The 20,466-nt window shown below is 46.9% G+C and overlaps 1 protein-coding gene across 14 annotated transcripts in view; it reads left to right on the forward strand.

Moving 5' to 3' along the window:
- RIMBP2 (RIMS binding protein 2) overlaps positions 1-20,466 on the forward strand; it is a 211,135-nt gene that overhangs the window by 175,574 nt on the left and 15,095 nt on the right. For 4 of the 14 annotated variants that reach the window (XM_082204081.1, XM_082204082.1, XM_082204079.1 and 1 more), the window contains 7 exons: positions 1,187-1,336; positions 1,640-1,798; positions 3,162-3,881; positions 5,957-6,077; positions 10,481-10,627; positions 17,644-17,828; positions 20,129-20,297. In XM_082204081.1, coding sequence (XP_082060207.1) covers positions 1,187-1,336; positions 1,640-1,798; positions 3,162-3,881; positions 5,957-6,077; positions 10,481-10,627; positions 17,644-17,828; positions 20,129-20,297 — 1,651 coding nt within the window. The remainder of the gene's footprint in view (positions 1-1,186; positions 1,337-1,639; positions 1,799-3,161; positions 3,882-5,956; positions 6,078-10,480; positions 10,628-17,643; positions 17,829-20,128; positions 20,298-20,466) is intronic. The other 10 variants (XM_082204073.1, XM_082204083.1, XM_082204084.1 and 7 more) reach the window with 5 other exon arrangements.

Here is a 20,466-nt window from a genome sequence, read left to right on the forward strand (position 1 = left end):
AAACTCAAATTTATCGGGGGCCGCATCAGCAGTTTGGTCACCCTCAAAGGGCCGGTTTTATCTGTAGGACTTTACATGAATGCATGTAAAGTGGAGGTATCCTGTGTAGGACGGCCGGCGCTGATAGAGGGCAGACGTTCTCTGGCTTGTAGGCTGCCGCGCATGCGCTGAAGAGGCGGCTTTCTTGTGTGTCCCCCCCCCCAAAAGCGAGAATAAAAGGTGAAGGGTGGCGGCCGGCGGCGGCTACACGGGCCACATGACGAGGTCTGGCGGGCCAGATTTGGCCCGCGGGCCTTGTGTTTGACACCCGTGATCTAGAGGCCACCACATTGGATATTCCTCTGTAAGAGTTCTGATTGGCAGCTAGCTGTTGGGCACCCCACTCCAAGCACATGCATCCACTTACTTGGATGGAGCTGGGGAGGAAGCTGGGAATATAGCCAATGAAGGAGAGAATTTCTTTCTTTCTTTTTTTAACAATGATTTTGGTTGGTGGGCCTTGAGAGGGGAGCAAGCAGGTACGCTTGGGGAACATGCTGTTGCTTTGAGGAACCTGGTAGTGCTATTAAAAACAGTGCTATCTACCTACTTTTCCCTGTGCCTTTTAAATCTGTAAATCAACAGATATAGCACACACCCAAAGTCCCCCAATGTCCTCACATGACGCTGTAGGGCAGAGATGGAGAACCGATAGCCCTCCAACCATCGTTGTACTTCAGCTCCCATCAGCCCTAGCTAACATGTCCAATGATGAGGGATGATGAGAGTTGTAGTCCAGAAATGTCTGGAGGGCCATAATTTTCCCCATCCCTGATATTGGTTCCTGCCCTCAAACTTCCTACCAACTGGGGAAATGAGGAGCCCCAAAGCAATGTGAATGTGTTGAAGAATCATAGAACTGCAGAGTTGGAAGGGACCGTAAGGGTCATCTAGTCCAACCCCCTGCAATGCAGTAATCTTCTGCCCAGCATGGGGCTCGAACTATGATCCTGAGATTAAGAGTCTTACGCTCTACCAACTGAGCAACCAAGACTGCAGATTAAATGGGCTTGCCTTTCAGTGCAAACTGAATCGAATGCCTTCCCCGTCCCTACCACCAGAGCACACAGACCTCACATCCAATTTCCCCTCCATCCTTAAGAGAGGAGCTCTTCCCTCACCGCGTTCCCTGTTCTCGACTCCACAGCTGGAGAGAAGGAGCGTGTTCAGCGAAAGGAGTGGCGCTGCGCATTACGCAAACTCTGACGAAGAAGAAGATGGCTATGACTCGCCGCGTGTCAAGAGGAGAGGGGCTTCCGTTGATGATTTCTTAAAAGGCTCCGAGCTCGGGAAGCAGGTAACTGGCGCAACTGCAGCAGCTTGAGCGCCAGGCGTGTGCCATAGTCACGGCGTGAAGAAACTTGCTTGCTTGTGTGTGCTTTAAAACAAGTGCTAATATCCCCAGGATGGTGTAATCTGCAGCTGGTGTTGGAGAGTCCTTTGGTTTCGCAAATGCCTGCAGCCCTGGTGGTGGTGCTGAGGTTCTTGGGAGCTGCCCCACCTCAACCCCTTGAGGTTGGCCTTGATTTGAATTTTGAAAGTCGCATCTTGCTTTGTTCGCCCCTCTTTCTCCCTCTCCCCCCACCCCACCCCCCAACAGCCCCACTATTGCCATGGGGAGGAGTACCATACTGAGAGCAGCCGGGGCTCCGACTTGTCCGACATCATGGAAGAAGACGAGGAAGAGCTGTACTCAGAGATGCAGATGGAGGATGGAGGGAGGAGGCGAGTCAGTATAACATCGCATAACACTCTCAAGGTAAAAAGCAACTATGAGATGGGGAAATCCTCTATGTAAAGGATAGGATAGAGAAAGAAAGAGGAGCTGCTGACTTACTCAAGAGTAGGCTTGGATGGTCCAAAGCTTTCATGGACCAGCATCATCTTCAAATGAAGAAGAATGTGGTTGGAGATCCTAGGCCACCACGCTGTATGCAAAAACAGCCAGAGACTTACCAACGGTTACCTCAAATCCTCACTAAGGAATCACGTTCTATATAATTTCAAATTTCTGCCCCTTATAAGCCCTGCTGCCCCAAGAAAAACCAGGCACACAGTCACACATATTCCTAGAATTACCTTGCTGGCAGGAACCAGGTACTTCGAAGCAGGCCAATCCCATCTCTGTGCACCCCTTCCAGTCTGCCATGTGCCAGGGAAATATTTTCTTCAGGCGTAGTTTGTATTCTTTTGCCTTGAACATCTAACAGAAAGCCAATTTCAAATAATGTTAAGCTTAAAAAGTTGGGTGCTCTTTAAAACAAGGAGCAGAGACATTTGAAAACCAACACCTCTCCTACCTTGGAGCTCTCCCTGGTGCTGATTCTTCTGCCTTCCTGTTGGTAATTTATCTAGCATCTGGTAGGTACCAAAATGTTAATCCCCTTAAAACTGGGTGTCACAGTGTAGATTTGGCGAGTCAGTTCATAAGATATCCTTCAAAACAGCACTCAGTTTAGATAGGTACGGTGCTAAACAGGAAGATGAGAATATCCTAGTTGATCACTGGGCATTTGTAGTCCTCTTCCCCCTTCAATGGAAAAGGATCATTAATGTGCCTTCTAGGAATTATTCTCAGCATGCAAATGCATGCTAGTAAGTTTCTGTTCTTCATCTAGCTTCTTTTAATGTGTGGACAGGACAGGAGATTTTGCACTGAGATAAATCTAACTGAAGAGCGCAGTCTACAGATTGGAGGAAAGCAGAGGGGAGAGTTATGACATAGGCAAATACCCCATCTTCCCCACATACCAAGGAGATCTCCTGTGCAGCATCCACTTCTTTGTTCCAAGTGCCTGGTTTTCAGTTCTTTGTTAGAGCCTCAATATATCAGCCTGCTGTATTGACATCCTTGCACTAAATACAACACTGAGCAACTTCCTAATCATGTCTTTTATTTTCACAGATTCCCATTCAAAGCATGACATCTTTCCTCACTGAATAAAAGCTGCATGCTTTCTGTTCGCCATTGCTCTAAAACTAATTCTGTCTTTATTTTTTTTCTTTCCTCCCTCCTTCCTCTTTTTTTTTTTTTAAATCACACACTTATTTGTTCTCCTCGCCTATTCTTTGGTCCGTTTTTTTTTTTCCTTTTTAAAAAAATCTCACGTGCACTTTTAAAGGAATGTTATACGAATAAGAGAATTGAAGCAGCTTTTTTGGAGCAGCCTGATTTTGCCCAGCAGATCCACCACAGTAAAAAGCTGTTCAGTATCCCCGAAGTAGCTGAAGAGGACGGCGATCACTCAGAACATTTGCACAAGCAGGGTTTAGGGATGGCCCACAAAATGAGGAGCGCAGTAGCTAGAGAGAGTAGATCTGCCAGAGCTTACCACCAAGACCCACAGCACAACTTCTGGCACCCGGCGAAGCAGAGAATCTTGGAGGATGCAGGCGAAAGAGGCTATACCTACAGCAGGTCTTCCACAAGGAGCCCAGACAGTGGCCTGGACTGCGGCAGCGAGGAAGAGGAATCACGCTTCAGCTTCCGCAACACCTACGACGCGGCTTCCGCAAATGTCGCGCCCAGCTGCTGTGCTGCTGGCGGGAGCTGCTCCTGCCGAAAGACGCCGCCCCGGCACCTGCTTGCCCGCCGCAGGACGCTGACGAGGCAGAGCAGCATTGAAGAAGACTTTGGGGACCCCTTCCCTTCCTTTCTAGAGCCCCAAGGCGAGGAGAGCAAGCCATCTTATTATGAGAGGAAGTGCGAGCCTCACTGGTGTAATAGAGCAGATAATTTGATGCGCGAAGATTATCAAGGAGGCTGGAGTGGCCCCTTGGCAGGGAATGACGTTAGGGCACCTTCCGCAAGGCCATCCTACCGAGAACCCAAAGACCCTCTGGTGTGTTGAAATACAAAAACTTCCTTCTAAACATCTGCTTGCCAAATCAACCTCTTTTCTTCCTTTTTCTCCTTTTTGTTTTCTCAAGAGTCCATCCTCAGCATGCGTCTCTAGCTCCCTGCTCCCGTTCTTCTTTTGCGTTTTCTTTCCTCATTCTTTCCCACGTATTTAATTTCTTTTTTTAAATCTATGTTGCTTTCACAGGCTTCTTAATGCTTCTGTTTTATTGTTATATTTATTATTTATTTATTTATTTAAAAAAAAATCTCGTGCCATAATGAAATGGGACTAATTTGCTTTACAACGATGATTTTTTAATTTTTTTTAACCCCTCACAGATAATCAATCAACAAATAGATACCGGCTTTTGTTTTCTCCCTTCCTTTTTTAAAAGGACAACTGAAACTAAATTTTAATTAAGGGTTAGCTGAACTACCATTTTCCTAACATTTGGGGTTGTTCTTTCTTTTATAATTTTTCCCCAACGATTTCTTTGTTTCTTTTTTATTGTGCTCCTTAAAATATAACCACTAAGGGATTTTATTTATAACTTGGGGTTTAAACAACCACCCCTGCCAAACAGTAACTTTATTTCAAACCCCCCTTTTCTCTCTCTTCTGTTTGTTTAAGGTCTGCTTTAAATATTCCATCTTGTCATCTTGTTTTTGCTTCCCTCACTCCTAGACTTTCAAGGACGAATTCTCTTTTTCTTCAACCCTTATCTCTGGGCAAGTACTAAGAACAGTCTCTCTCCTGTCCTGTCCTGTAGCGACAGTGACCTAGGGCTTTGGAGTTAACAAAATTCATTGTGTTTCTATTATCCACCGTCCTCAACCGTCCTCACTCTTAAACAACAAAAACCATCTCTTCTTGCCTTTGAAGTTGCAAACTGCATCTCTGCATGCAGGAGAAAGACCCCCCCCAAAGAGCTTTTGCTCTCCTTGGCTGTTTCAAAACACACACACATACGCACACACCTGGGAACAGTTGCTGCAGTTCCATATTTAATCCACAAGAGGGGCAGCTATGCTTGCAAAGCCTTTATATCGTCTGTCATAGACCTCCGTGCTTCCAAATACACCAAGAATGGCTTGCTTGCTTTTTAAGGACTGCAATAATCCAGAGAATGGGCATGTCAGAAATATTCTACCTCAATTGATGATAGTAGATTCAGCATTAGCTGCTTCTGCATTAACTAGGCCAGCAGTTTATTTTCAGTGGAGTCTCTCTCTTTTAAATAATCCACTAACAAAATTGTTGCCTACCTCTCCCCCACCCCTTCCTTCTCTCCAATTAATGTCGGTTGTTACAAAGCTGACCCCCGAAGAGCCTTAGAAGGTGGTGCCATTTCCAGCAAACTAGCAAGCCGAGTGTGCCAGCTGTGCAATTTTGAAGGGGGAAACAAATAAATTAATTTGAGAAGGTTTTGGGATCTCATTTTCTTCTTCTTCTCCCCCACTTCCTGCAAGCATTAATGACTTTTAAAAGCCTAGAGGTGGCCACAGACTGAACAGTAGGGGGAAAGGAATGACAGGAGGATGGATGGATGGATGGCGATGCTGCAAAAAACCCGACAGAGTCTGGCTGGAGTGAAATGAGTAGATCAAATAAATACAGGCTAATCCACTCTTCGCAGCTCTGGGGGAAGAGCCTCAGTCCACTTCGAGGAGGGATCAAAGGGACCGGAAGCATGTTTTAGTGGCAACGACAAAGGCAAAAGAATGTCTTAAAACTCTCCTTTTTTCTGTTCCAATGTGCGACTGTTGTTTGCAAAGTTATGTACCACATCAGGCCAGCAAACTTTTTTTTCTTTCCTTTGTTTCTTTCCTTTCCAGGTTTACTGGGCATCTGTCCTCTTCTTTTCAGCTAACCTTTCAGTTAAAAACAAAGTTTAGTTGCCTTTAGAGCTAATGATTGACTTGATTTTCTGTTAATTTCACATGCCCTGCCCTCTTCCTCTCCCCGCCCCCCACCCTTTACTGACATGTGTACAGCTGTGTAACTTTTAAACCTGTCTCTCCCCTCCCCTTCTCTCTCTCTCTCTCTCTCTTCCTCCCCTTTATTTTGGTTCTTAGCTTTTGAGTAACCCATCATCCTCCGGACGACCAGACAGGATGGAGCACCGGGGTCAAAGAATATCTCACAGAAGCTCGGGAGGACCACAGCGGTCGCGGCCCATGCTGGTCCCTTCCATTGGTTAGTTGGCTTGACTGGTACATGTTGTGTTGCTTGTTGGAAGGGAAGCACAGAGATGGGTTGGCAGGAAGGGAAGTCCCCAAATCAAGCTCGTGACCTTGATTTTGATACAGTGGGAAGGAACAGCAACGGCACCTTTCTGTCTGCTTTGCGTAGGAATATTCCCACTGGATATTTAGCGTGAGAGACTTTTGGGGAGGAAACTGCCGAGTGGATGAACCACTCTGCTTGTACAACCCGGGTTTGTCACGAGAGGCGGGTGGTAGCATCCTGCCAGGGCTGTACCACTACAGAGTCCCGACGGTGGGGGCGGGGCAGAGGGCATGCTGTGTAATTTGGATACTCCTCTATGCCATTCCACTCCTACTCAGCGAGTACACAAGAGAGAAGGCTCCCAAAGCTTTTCTTCCTGTGTGCTGGCATGTGCATCAATGCATGGACGCATTTGAACAGGCAGCCTCCATGTCCGCCAGGTATATTTTTACGCAATACAGTCCCATGAAGACAGTGTGCCCGTATGTCTTCTCTCAATTTTGATAGAATTGGGAGGACTGGGAAATGGGGTGCAAAGCCTTTCTTATTGACCATCTTTCCGTCAGTTCATAGAATCATAGAGGGACCTCAAGGGTCATATGGTGTTCCCCTGCAATGCGGGAACCACAACTAAAGAATCCCCATGGAATTGCAGAGTTGGAAGATAGTGGAGCAGCTCTCTTAATAAGAATGAGTTTCTTGGCTTTTTATTTTATTTTAAGAGGGACTTTTGCTCCACTTCCACACATAGGAGAATGCCTCTGTACTCTCCACATCGTTGTGATTCGCAGACGGTGGGTTTTCAAATTGCAGCACGGCAGTTGGATGTGATCACCCAATATGTCCTGCTCACACCTAGGACAATTTCAGGCTGTGTCAGTGGACACACTGCACTTGGTGAAAACAAACTGGTGTGTTGCTGTATTGGATGTACATGCAGGTCCCACTTTCTGAACGCTCGCTATATGAAAGTTCACTTATCTGAACACAAGGAATTTGTACCCCCAGACTTGCTCTACATACTGCAGATTCAGATATCCAAACAGAAAGAATTTTTTACTTCCTTGTTTGCCTTTTGCTGGTTGGCTGAGGATCAGAGGGAGGGGGAATGAGCAGACAAACAGACAGCATTTTTCGGGACAAAAATCTGTGATTGGGAACACATTAGAAACTTCCCCATAGGAATCAATGGAAATCGTCAACTTGTTATGCAAACACACTGTGTTTGGGAAGCAGGACCTGCATGTACCTACAGCACAAGCTGAAACTTGATTAGCCTTTTTCCATGGATCCCTGGGGGGGATGATATTATCTAAAAGAGCTCAGACAAAGGATTTGATCTCTCAGCAAACTATCAGCCAAACTAGATGCTATTTGCTACTTACATGTTATTTCACCCACTCTTTAAAAAAGAAAAAACCTGAAAGCAGCTTCCAAAGGCTGCAGAACTGAATGAAGGAATGGAAAGGGCTGCTTAAAATCACCCACCATCCCTCCCCACTGCCCCCACTGCTTTTTCCCCTATAGGGGGAAAATATGGGATACAACAAATCAGTGGGGGCTGGTCCCTTACGATGAGTGGAGCACAACTCCAACAGCCTCAGTTGGCCCTCATTCAACTCCTACCTGTCTCTTCTTACTTACAACTAAATGTGGGAAGGCCTGGGATGGGGGAACGGGGCGGGGCGATATGTGGAATATTAAAACTACATCAAACTGGTTTTTGTTTTTATTTTTCCGGGAGGGAAACGGCTTTGGAAAAAATGGGGGGGGGACTGGTTCCCCCCCAATTTTTCTGGTTTTTTTCCAGGCCTTCCCCTCTCTACTTACAACCAATTTAGGGGTGTGGCTTTGCCTGAGGCAGCTTCTTCTTCCTCCTCCTCAATTTCAGTACTTCTGGTGGGAGGAGGATGGGGAGGCAAAACTAAAATTAGTTGTCTCTAGGCTGCCATTAGGATGCGGGTGCCACTGAGCCTTGGGCTTGCCGGTCGGAAGGTCGGCGGCTCAAATCCTCGCGACGGGGTGAGCTCCCATTGCTCCCTGCTCCTGCCAACCTAGCAGTTGAAAAGCACGTCAAAGTGCAAGTAGATAAATAGGTACCACTCCGGGGGGAAGGTAAACAGTATTTCCATGCGCTGCTCTGGTTTTGCCAGAAGCTTAGTCATGCTGGCCACATGACTCGGAAAAACTGTCTGCAGACAAACGTCGGCTCCCTCAGCCAGTAAAGTGAGATGAGCGCCACAACCCCAGAGTCGTTCACGACTGGACTTAACTGTCAGGGGTCCTTTACCTTTACCTTTAGGCTGCCATTGGCTCTGGCTCCCCCTACTGTTGGCCTCCCTGCTTTCCGCTCTACCAGTCCTAAAGGGCAGCAGCCACAATGGTAAGAAATAGCCTGTAACTCTGGAGGTGATTTTCAGTTGTCAGGATCCTCGTCTGCCCTTCTGCTCAGCCTGAAGGCAGTTTTCCTCAACTTTAAAACATGTATGGCTCCCCCCTACCCACCCCCACTTTTTTAAAAACCCAGGGGCCATAGTCACCCTGGCTCTCAACTAGCCACACTCTCACACAGCTCCTTTCGCATGCACACACATCACACAGATGATTCATGCAGATGAGCAATGGACCACAAGCCACTGTTGCCAAAATCAGTGGGGTCTGGTGACGGGGGGTAGAAAGATTTTCTGCGTGAACCATATCAGGCCCCTGGCTAGGGGGAGGCATAGCTAGGTTTGTCTGAGAAAACCTATGTCACTAGAACTCTGTTTGATGTGCTGTAGGTGTACTCATTGTTGGAAGGAATTGCCCTCATCCTCCTCATTGATTCACCCATCAGAGCATCCATCTTCCCATTCCTCTTCATCAGCACATTGCATTTCCCCCCTCCATAATACATTTATATATTATTATTATTTTGGAGCTTGGTCAAGAGTACCCAAAAGGAAGACCCAACAATCTGAATGAGAAAACTTGGAATATGAATTGTGTCCCTGCGGTTTCCTTTCAGTGGCCTGGCTATCTTTCTTCTGTTCCCCAGGGGGATAAACACGTTTGAGGCGGCTTCTCCTCACGCGCCTCATGTTCTCTGGCAGAGCATGAGGTACCTTTGCCATTTCTCATAAAGGTTAAATAATCATCACCACCAGCAGTAAACTCAAGAGGTTGAGTCCTTGTGAAACCAGGGCCGCCGAAATTAAGTCAGGCATTTCTCCATAGTTTGAGGATGCAGAAGAGTATATAATTAACAAACAAAAAATTATGAACAAAAAAGTCCACGATGGCCTGAGAGGGACCTGTGAGCTTCCACATTTATAGAATGCCAATGGGAAATTGATCAAAAATGGAGAGGCTGAATTTGTACATAGCGATGATACACTATGATTTATTATTACACAAACAAGCCTCAGCCTTGTGCCTTCCCCTCATCATTTGCCTGGTGTATGGTAAGACAGCCAAGTGCCACAGCTTTGGGGTTGGGAGGAACTGCTGACATATTTTTCGAGGATCTGCTGATATTATTTATTGTGTCTTAGCCCACCATTTCCTCTGAGGAGTTCAGGATAGTGTACATTGTTCCCCTCACATTTTATACCCACAACTACCCCGGCAGGTAGGCTAGGAAGAGGGATAGCGACTGGCCCAAGTCCGCTCAGCGGGCTTCGTGGCAAAGTGAGGAGTTGAACACAGATCCCTGAAATCAACACTCTAATGACTGCATCACACTGGCAGTTTTGCCATGTGAATTACTCTCTCCCCCACCCCACCCACATCATATGGCTACTTCATCTCACTCAGCTGTTGAGAAGAACCACTTTTCTACCCCAAAAAGAGAGAACAAAACAGCCTAAAGTGTGAATCAGGCCTTCCAAAATAAGCAAGGTGTTGCGTTTTATTAGATTAGGACGTGCAAGAGGAATTGATGGTGTTCCAGATGTTGGTGGGCTCCAAGGGTGGGTTGATGATTCGAACTCCCATCAGCCCCAGGTAGCACGGCCAACAGCCAGGGATGGTGGGAGCTGGAGCCCAGAAACACCTGGAGGGTACCAGACTAGGTGTGATGGTGGTGTGCTCCCTCCACTGTCAGAAGCAGCCTGCCTTCAGACACCAGTTGTTGGGAAGCCACAGGTGAGGAGAGCAGTGTTTCTGCTCAGGTGCTTCTTCTGGGCTTCTGGGTATCCTGTCGGCTGGGCCAAGATGAGCATTTGGCCTCCCTTCTTAACATTTTTGTGGAATGCTTTGAGGTGCATGGCGGCCAATGTCCCAGCCAAAGGGAAACCAGAGCCGGGCAGAGAGCCTTGCCGTGCGGAAGCCTCTACAAGGGAAGGGTAACCGGAGTCGTGCTTAATAGACCATTCCGTTTTTCTCCATAGAGATTACAATGGACAGTAACAGTGAAGGTGCTCGGTCAGGTAGTGAGGGGCATAGTTCCCCCCTAAGAGAAGATGCTTATTATCGCAGCATTGGCGGACACAGGAAATGGTGCCGGCAACGTACCGTGGCCTCTGACTATAGATACGGTATGCCAAAACCCTTCTTCGTCCTTTGTGCCAAACAAAAAAGGGCTGCTTTTTTCAGAGCTGCGTGTGAAATGAGCGCCATCTCTGTATGTCGACGTTGCATGCCACGCCGAATGCCCAGGCCGCCCCTCCCTCGCCCCCTCTTTGATAAGGCAAGTCTTGTCCTGCTTTCCTTTCCCCTCTTTTCGAACAGGTAAGTTTTGCTTAGGGAGGAGAAAGCTTTATGGTCATCTGGCCCCATTCCCTGCCCATGCCATCAGCTTTCCACATTGAAACGAGTCAAAAGCACCACCCATTGCATGAACCCCATCCATTCTCTGCCCCCCTCCCCCCCACCTTTCTACTTGGCTGTGCAATCCCAATGGACATGATCCAAGCACTTGACCGCTTTCTTGTACCCTCACCTTAAGTGCTTCTGTTGCCGAATTGCAGGTGCAGGATGCTCAGGTGGGAGCCAATCGACAACACCAGGGCAGTGAGCAGATTCTGATCATGCAGCCCCGTGACACACCATTGCTTTGGGGGGAAATCCTAATAACTTGGTGGGACGTGTGTCCAAGAAAGCATGCACAGGGTTAGGCTTTCTCTCTGAGAATTTCAAATTTAATTAATGTCCAAGTCTGGCAGAAGCCTGCATGCGGATAGGATTTGGTTCACCTCTGAAAATGTCATGGAGCCCCGCTGTCAGCAGAGCTCAGATCTGAACATCAGGCCTCCCTGCTACCAAAATGGTGCTGAGGCCATGTAGACCAATACCAAGCACTGCCGAAATCAACGGGACTTGCTTGCAAGAAGGGTGTGGTGTTGATTCAAAACAGGGATGCTTTGATCTCTGAGCATTCTGGAGGCAGTGCAAACTCAAGAATGGGGGAGAATAGAAAAGCATTATTACAAGGGGGTAAATCCTCTTTTCCCTGGGCACAGGCCACATCCCAGAGGCATCTTGCCACCATCTTGTTTTGGGAAGCAGTAAGTGGGGAGGCCCCATGAAAATGAATTTGTTTTCATTCCTCAGTGGGCCTAATAAAAGTAAACTTTTGTGCACCTAGAACAGAGATGGAGAACTTGTGGTTCTCCAGATGTTGTTGCATTACAACTCCCATCATCCCTGACCACTGGCCATGTTGGCAGAAGTCAATGGGAGTTGAACAACATCTGGAGAGCCACAGGTTCCACATCCCATGGCTTAGAGTCTCCCTCTCCTCCTTTCCCCACCATCTTGGTTTGGCAACTTACTTCTGGTGTGTGCATGTGTGTGTGTGTTTAGGGGGTGTGGTCCTCATATACCCCTCTGTCCCATATGCTACCCCCTTGTCCACATTCCCACCTGCTTTACAAGAAAAAGCAAATACAAAGAACAAATGCAAGGCTTGGGGGCTGGCCTTCCTTCCCCTCATTGTCTGGCTGCCATGCATTTTGTCTGCCCTCCTGCTGCTTGGAAATGACGTTTCAGTAACTTTCCCCCTTAAAAAAGGCGGCACCTCTCCGAAAATGTGGTGTTCTGTTGAACAAAAAATACGTATATGCAAAAGGCATTGGGGGATGCCAGTGGTGAATGTTGACCTTGAACGACTGAGGCGAGCAGACGGGTCCTGCTAGTGGCAGCCACGTCTCATGCAGGTGTGCCCATGGCAGATATGTCCCCTCTATGTGCAGTCTCCTTTGTTGTGAACAGAACCAGCCACTTTGTGGGATGCCACCATGTGCCACCTCAACGTGGGTTGAGTGGTGGCAATGTTGCAGGTTCTTGCAATGCAAGAATGGGGAACCTGTGGCCCTCCAAATGTTATTGGACTTTCTGGCTGATGGGAGCTGGGAATCCAACAACATTTTGAGGCCCACATGTTCCCCCATCCCTCTCAAAGGGGAAATGAATTAGACCTTCTTACATATACTTCTACTGGCATGGCTGGTGTTCCTCTCTACAGATACTCCCTTGCCAGTCTCGGTAAGTATAAAGGCTTCCTTAAGCACACAAGGAAGACCACATGGGCAGCATCCTTTAGACTTCTCTGTGTGGGTCTGTTGGAAACCACTGAAATCAGTGTGCCGACAAAGATACATGCACTTACCTTCCTATGTGGTGTCAAGGAATCGCATCAAGGGTGTGTGATCAAATTGCCATTGGATTGCAGGCGCCAGGCCTAGGGCTACACTTGATGGTGTGGGGTTGCATTGAGGTAGTGCTGAACTGCAGAAAAGGTCATTACACCCCACCCAAGAAGTATTAGCCATGCAATTAGAGGTGTCAAGAGCTTCATACCCAGCGTTGCTTGGGAATCCTAAGAAACTCAAAAAATCTGTGCGTTTTTTAATTCGGTGGTTGAAATCATTGCTGTTTTGGAAGGTTCAGTCTTGATTCAAAATGGCATTCAATTGTATCCATGGAACTATAATTCAAAATTTGGTTAAAAGCAAAACACATGCCTTTTTCGCATCTAGACCAGCCCCAGATCCAGCACACTGTTAAGGCAGGCATTGATGGACTCCAAATCCCATCAGCCCCAGCCAAACAACATCTGGATGGCCACAGGTTTCCCATCCCATGCACAAAAGCTGGATGGGATCTCAGCATGTCACTTGTCTTAAGTTCCTTGGATTCCAAAGGGAATGGGGTGGACACTGTCTGCTGTGGATTGCATCCATAATATAGACTAGAGTGTTTGTGGTCAATTCTCAAGTGTGGTCTTCTTGTGCATAGACAGCCACTTTGACTGGGCGAAGGCATGTTCAGGGGAGCTAAAAGCTTATAAAGGCCAACTGCTCTGCTCAGTAAATTGTATCTAAAGTTGCAGTAAGACTTTTCTCTGTAGCTATCTATGCACTGAAAGTTTCTGTGGTACCATTTTGCCATGGGCCTCATTGCAGATTCGGTCCAGGTGTCTTGCTTGGAGCACTTCACTCATCAAAGAGACTCTAATGTAAACACTTGAGATAGGGAAATGGGAACGGGGAACTAAGAGGCCCTTCCCACAGTTATTATCCCACCACCAATTATGAAGTCCTCACAAGTCGACTTTCCTTGTGAACGCACCAGCACTTGCTTTGGTTAATGCTCATCGCAACTTGGGGAAAAAAATCATTGAAACCAGTCGAAGTTAGAGGAAGGCATGTGGGGTTGGGGGAGGGATGCCAACACAGAGAGTTTCCAGGAAATTAGTCTGCAATGGCCAAATATTCTGCAAAAGTTAACATGTGATGACTTTGATTGTAAAAATGTGCGGGATTGTGTGAACTGCATGGGCTGCAAGTGGGAGATGGATGGATGAATAGATAGATTTTTATTAATATTTATTTTTTATTACACTTATATCCTGCCTTTCATCCAAGAAGCTCAAGGCAGCCTATGTGATTTCCCCTCCCCGCCCCCCACAAAATTATCCTCAAAACCATCCTGTGTGATAGATTAGACTGAGAGACTGCTACTATTGACCGAAGGTCACCTATGGAGCTAATGGGTAGGAGTTGGACCCTTCTGATCTGCAGTGCAGGGGGGGGGTGTTGTTAAGGTACCTAGCAAACACCCCTGCAGTGTAGCTTCCAAGCTTCTGTCTCTGGAGAAAGGAGGCAGGAGAAGCTGAAGGCAGGGACTGGTGGACTGTAAACATGCCAATCTGCAGAAGCCCTCCTGCCAACTGCAAATTCCTCTGGTGGCTGGGGACACAAATAGCCCAGGGGCCAGTCTTAACCCCTCCAGGCAGAAGGAGATCGGCTAATTTGTTGCTGGAGAGAGCAAGTAGTTCTAGCACCCCAACTTGGCAATTAAAGAAACCACCCTGGCTTTGGGCACTTTGAGGTACCGTATTTTTCGCTCTATAACACGCACCCGACCATAGCACGCACATAGTTTTTAGAGGAGGAAAATCCGTAGGCATGCCACCCATAGGCATTCCCTCCATAACACACACAGACATTTCCCCTTACTTTCTAGGAGGAAAAAAGTGAGTGTTATGGTACAAAAAATACGGTATATGTTTTCAGGACCCACCTTATGTTTATGGTTGTAAGTTGCTTTAAATGGTTTGTAATATCGTTTTAATGCTGTCCCTCATCCTGGGACCTTATGGAGAAGGGAGGGAATGATATAAAAACTGGTATGGCCAAAGGGAATAGCAGTAGCTATTTAAAATGTTCACCCATGTCCAGGCACCACCCACCCACAAGAGGGAAGAATTGGGGGAACCTTAAGATTTGCAGAACAATGAAAGCAACTTTAATTGGATGGGTGGGAGACCCAAGTTGAAGGGGCTCAAAGCAGTGTGTTCAGTGGCCACAGGATTCTGACTTACTGGGGTTGCAGGATGGGATACAGGGTGGAGGAGGGGAAATTGAACTGGATGATTGGAATCCTGAACAGCAACACAATACACTGCAACCTTTTGTTGCAAATTCCACTTACTATTCTCTTCCCGGGGGCCCCGCTTTACTGCAGTCGAGCCTTAAGGCTGCCTGGTCATTTCATGCCACTTTTTATGAATATTTGTCATAATAAATGTGAGATCGTCCCAAGGGGAGGTTACACTCAGAAGAAAAAGACAAGTAGATTTGGAAGCGATGGTTAGAACTGAAATGGAAACGCAATACATTCCATCTCGCTCATGGACACAAAGGCAGGGTGTGTGGACTGTTGGGACATGAGGGTCCTGAGACAGCTGCCTCATCATAGCAGGGTTAAATGTGTGGCCGGAGCCCATCTGATCCCCAAAGGGATGTCCCCAAAACCATGTACCATAGTGGGGTCAGGCGCTGAGTACTCAAGCAGAGCTGTAGTTTTAGGGTCGTGTTAGCAACTGGCTGCACCTGTTGTTCATAAACTGGAGTGAGGCAACCTGTCCAGTAGAGAGGGGCTAATCTGTCCAGTTGGGATCCTCACAGTTTTCCAGCATTGCGATTTTCACATCTATTCGCTTTTACTTTTTCTTTTTGAGTCCTCATTAAGACAGGGACGCGGGTGGTGCTGTGGGTTAAACCACAGAGCCTAGGGCTTGCTGATCAGAAAGTTGGCAGTTCGAATCCCCACAACGGGGTGAGCTCCCGTTGCTCGGTCCCAGCTCCTGCCAACCTAGCAGTTCGAAAGCACGTCAAAGTGCAAGTAGATAAATAGGTACTGCTCCGGCGGGAAGGTAAACAGCATTTCTGTGTGCTGCTCTGGTTCGCCAGAAGCATCTTAGTCATGCTGGCCACATGACCTGGAAGCTGTACGCCGGCTCCCTTGGCCAATAAAGCGAGATGAGTGCCACAACCCCAGAGTCGGTCAGGACTGGACATAATGGTCAGGGGTCCCTTTACCTTTACCTCATTTAAACAAGCTTTTCAGTGTGAATTTCTCCTAATCTATGCATCTCTGTATGCGATTTCCCCTAAGCTACACAAGAGGAAAAGCATTCCCACCACCCCAGTGTGAAGCATTTTTGTATCTCTGCCTGTGTATTGTTTCAGGAAGTGCAAATCAAGTAGGTTTGGTTTAAATGCAAGCTGAATAAAATACCACCCACCCTTGTGCCATCCACAGTGTCCACGTGAGCACTGACAGCCTCTATGAACAGCAGACTATAACGCAGGATTGCTATAGGGTAGCCATGACCTTGTGTCTTACTTTACAGAGAACAGTCCTCTATTTGAACATGTCCACCCTTTGATGATGTTGTTCTTGTTGATGATGATGATAATAATAATAATAATAATAATAATAATTTATTGTTCATACCCCGCCCATCTGGCTGGGTTTGAAGGGCTCTCCAGTCCAAACCTGCCTTCAACACAAATAAATAATGACCATGATAATTTCTATACAGTCATACCTCTAGTTGCAGTAGGTTCGTGTTGCGGGTTTTCAGGTTGCGAACGTGGCAAACCCGGACGTGTATTCTTCCAGGTTTTGCCGCATGCACAGAAGCATTCTGGGTGCTTTGCGCATGCACAGAAGCGCTCTGTTGCACTCCGTGCTTGTGCAGAAGCGCTGCTCTAGTTGCGGACTTTTCGGGGTGCAAACGACACCCCAGAATGGACCGTGTCCGCAACTAGAGGTACCACTGTAGATGGAAGCAGCCACAATAATCATCTAGTCCAACCCCCTAAAATACAGGAATCTTTTTGCCCAGTGTGGGACTTGAACCCACGACCCTGAAATTAAGAGTCTCATGCACTACCAACTGAGCTATAAACCAAGTCAGGTTTAAAGTTAATAATGTATGCTAAGAAGGGAGAGCAGGAGCCAGGGCAAGCAGACAAGGACCACCGGGACACACGTCTCCCTTGCTGTGGTGAGTTGTATTGCATTTCTAATTCACTTGCAGCCGTGATTCCCAAATTTGCATCTGTTCCTATAAATTAGCAAGTGTAAGTTTTATGCAAAAACCTGTGTCCTCTTCCTCTAATCTCACGTTGCATAAATGTCCACTCTAAATTGCTTACGACACAGACATTGGGCCTCTGCTTTTGGTGCCAGTGCTTTTTGTGGCTAGAGCAAGAATGTTCTGCCCTCTCCCATTGTACCATAACTTGGGCTCATCTGATAAAATTGCTTCTGGCAGCACACTCAGGATAAGCAAAATAAAGTACTGCCTTCATGCAGGCTTTGATTAACTTGCGGAACTCTCTGCCACAAGATGTGAGGATGACTAGTAGCTTGGATGGCTTTAAAAGGGGGGGAATAGACAAATTTGCTGTTAATCGTGACAGCTTAATAAATCCTTCATGTTTTGAGGTACCGTGCCTCTGAATATCAGCTGCTGAAGGCTATTTCGTTCATGCTCTGCTTGTGACCTTCTCAGAAGCATTAAATTAGCCTTTGACAGATGGATGGTGCTGAACTAGGTAGGCTCTGTCTTGATCCAGGAGGTCTCTTCCTATGTTCTCACATCCTCTGTCTATTTTGCAGCCTAGCAACAAGTTGGGGTCTTTGCTGAATGAAACTGAGAGGCACCTGCATAGAGGGCTGTCAAAGATCACCTCGCAATGCTGCTCCCTCACGCGTACTTGAACTTTTTTTTTGGCCTCTGGCCTTGATTTTGCAGATGGGTACTGTAGCCGAGAGCGTCTGTCCCCAGAGATTTACGAAGAATCCGAAACTGACCCTGGTGCAGAGGAGGTTTCCACACGGATCTTCGTTGCCCTTTTCGACTACGACCCACTGACCATGTCTCCCAATCCTGATGCGGCTGAAGAGGAGCTCCCGTTTAAAGAAGGGCAGATTATCAAGGTATGGCCTGTCAAGCAGAAGCAGAGCACACTCATGCAGGATTGGGGCTAGAACCAGTTATGGCTGCTACCCGTGGGGGCCAGTCTGTGAGGGCTGAAGGGGCACTGCCCCGCCAACCAGAATGTGCATTCAGTCAGCCCTCACTTGCCTGTTCTACGCACAAGTAGTACATGGGATGTCCTTGGCTGTCACGTTCCACCTCTGAATCACAGAATCATGGAATTGCAGAGTTGGAAGGGAGCCTGAGAGCAATCTAGTCTCACCCCAGCAATGCAGGAATCTCAACTGAAGTAGCCATGGCAAATGGTCACCCAACCACGGCTTAGAAACCTCCAAGGTGTCAGGCTTCAGGGAATCCGCTTCCTTCCACCTTGGCAGCAGATAAGCAGAACAAAGGAAAAGGAGTCGTCTTACCAGTTAGAATCTTTAATAATCACAGTGAGACACAACAGAACACATCTCTCTAGAATGGCGGTGCTCCCAATTAAGGTTTACTCCCCTTGCATCCCTATTATCTACATCACTCCTACATCTTGTACAATTGTGCTCTCTGTGCTTTCTGTTTGAAGACTTTCTGAGCCCTTCTAGATGGGGGTGGGGAAGGAATGCTATCCAGCGACTGTAAATCTGTTAACCCTCCCTCTACCAGCGTTTCTTCTCCTAGCTGTTTCCCATCCAGTATTTCCCAGCTTCTGCCTTCTGAACTATGCCCCTCTGCAAACCACTGTTCCAAATCTATACTGTCCTCCTGCTCCTGGGGAGATTCGGGGTTGGAGGGAGGCGGCGGCTCCCACCATGCCTCCTCAGCACAGTGCCTGACACAAGGAAAGAAAGTCCATCACTTTCCAAGGGAGTCCCGTCCCACTGTCAAACACCTCTTACTGTCAGAAAGTTCTTCCTGGTGTTTTGTCGGAATCTCCTTTGGTCTCTGTGTGAACCATTGTAGAATTCAGCAGGGGGGGTGTTGGTGTTGAGGCAGGACTAGAATTAGTTGGCTCTGCGAAGAGGTTGAGGGAACCTTTTTTTTCCATATGTGGTGGACTTGTAAAAGGGTAAACGAGTATTAGGAAATGATCCATAATGAATTGAAAAAATTGTTTAAAAGTACTTTCCCCAAAAAAACAGAGTCCTTTCTGTTGGGGATAATTCAGACTGAAATTCCCAGGTGTCAAAAAAGGATATTTATGTATGCCACTACTGCGGCCCATGTTTCGTTAGCCCAAAAATGAAAAATGTTTGAGGTCCCAACTAAAGAAGAATGGCAACTTAAGCTGACAGAATACACGCAGCTTGCAGACTTAACATATAGAATAAGAGAACAAGAAGAACATACGTTTAGAGAAGATTGGAAAACGTTTATTTAATATATGGGAAATGACTGTGTACAGCTGAAAACACTCGCAGCACTGAGATAAATTCAGCAGTGTCAATAAGTTATGATGGCTGTAATCATGGAAAACAGAATGGTATAGTTTCTGTGAAATATGCAGGGATTTATGATATGTAAAATGAACCATGGAAAGAGAAGAAGGGAAGTCACTGATATCTTAAGGATGTATAAATGAGTACTTTGAATTGTAAAACAGTCATCTGCTGTTTGGGCTTCTTGCTTTCCACTCCACCAGTCCCACTGGCCGGTCCTTGGAAGGCAAGGAGACCACCAGCAGATGGTGCCAGAGCCAGCAGTAGGCATAGCCAGCCGATTCTAGTTGTGGAACTCCCTTCCCACAGAGATGCATCTGACACCTTCATTGTACAGCTTTTGAAGAATGCTGAAGAAGCACTTCTTTACTCACCTGGTGTTGGACAATTGAGGTGCATGTTTATAGGACCCACCTTTTGTAATTTTAAGTTGTTTAAACAGTCTTTAATATTGGCTTAGTCATGACTAAGTTGGCTCCCTCGGTCAGTAAAGTGAGATGAGTGCCACAACCCCAGAGTCATCCGCGAATTAACCTAATGGTCAGAGGTCTCTTTACCTTTACCTTTAGGAGGAAAGCTCGAAAATTTGTTGTTGTTGTTGTTTTTAAATTGTTATTTATACCCCGCCCAACTGGCCGGGTTTCCCCAGCCACTCTGGGTGGTTCCAATAATTATAATAATAATAATAATGCGATAAAACATCAAACATTAAAAACTTCCCTAAACTAGGCTGCCTTCAGATGCCTTCTAAAAGTCAGATAGTTGTTTATTTCCTTGACAAACAAACAACAAATAACAAACAAACTTCAGAAATGCCTAACTGCTTGGTCCAACTGAGTAAGTCATTTGTTTGTTTTCTCATCCCTGATCAACATCAGGTGTACGGCGATAAAGACGTTGATGGATTTTACCGGGGGGAAACCTGTGCGAGGCTGGGCCTTATTCCTTGCAATATGGTCTCTGAAATCCAAGCCGACGACGAAGCTATGATGGAGCAGCTTCTGAAGCAAGGGTTCCTCCCTCTGAACACCCCTGTGGAGAAAATAGGTAAGGGAGGCCACCTGTAGCTGTCATCACGCCGTTGGGACTCTGTCTGCAACAGTTGTAGAAATGCTCCCCAGTTCAGCAGTAGGCCTGTGGTCAAGTAGGATAAATCTGCCCAGAATCAGATTACTGCGTAAGCCAAGGGTAGGGAACCTCTCAACCCAAGGGCTGC

The sequence above is a fragment of the Podarcis vaucheri genome, assembly GCF_965113315.1.
Source record: "Podarcis vaucheri genome assembly, chromosome: 16".
In the NCBI taxonomy this organism is placed as follows: domain Eukaryota; kingdom Metazoa; phylum Chordata; class Lepidosauria; order Squamata; family Lacertidae; genus Podarcis; species Podarcis vaucheri.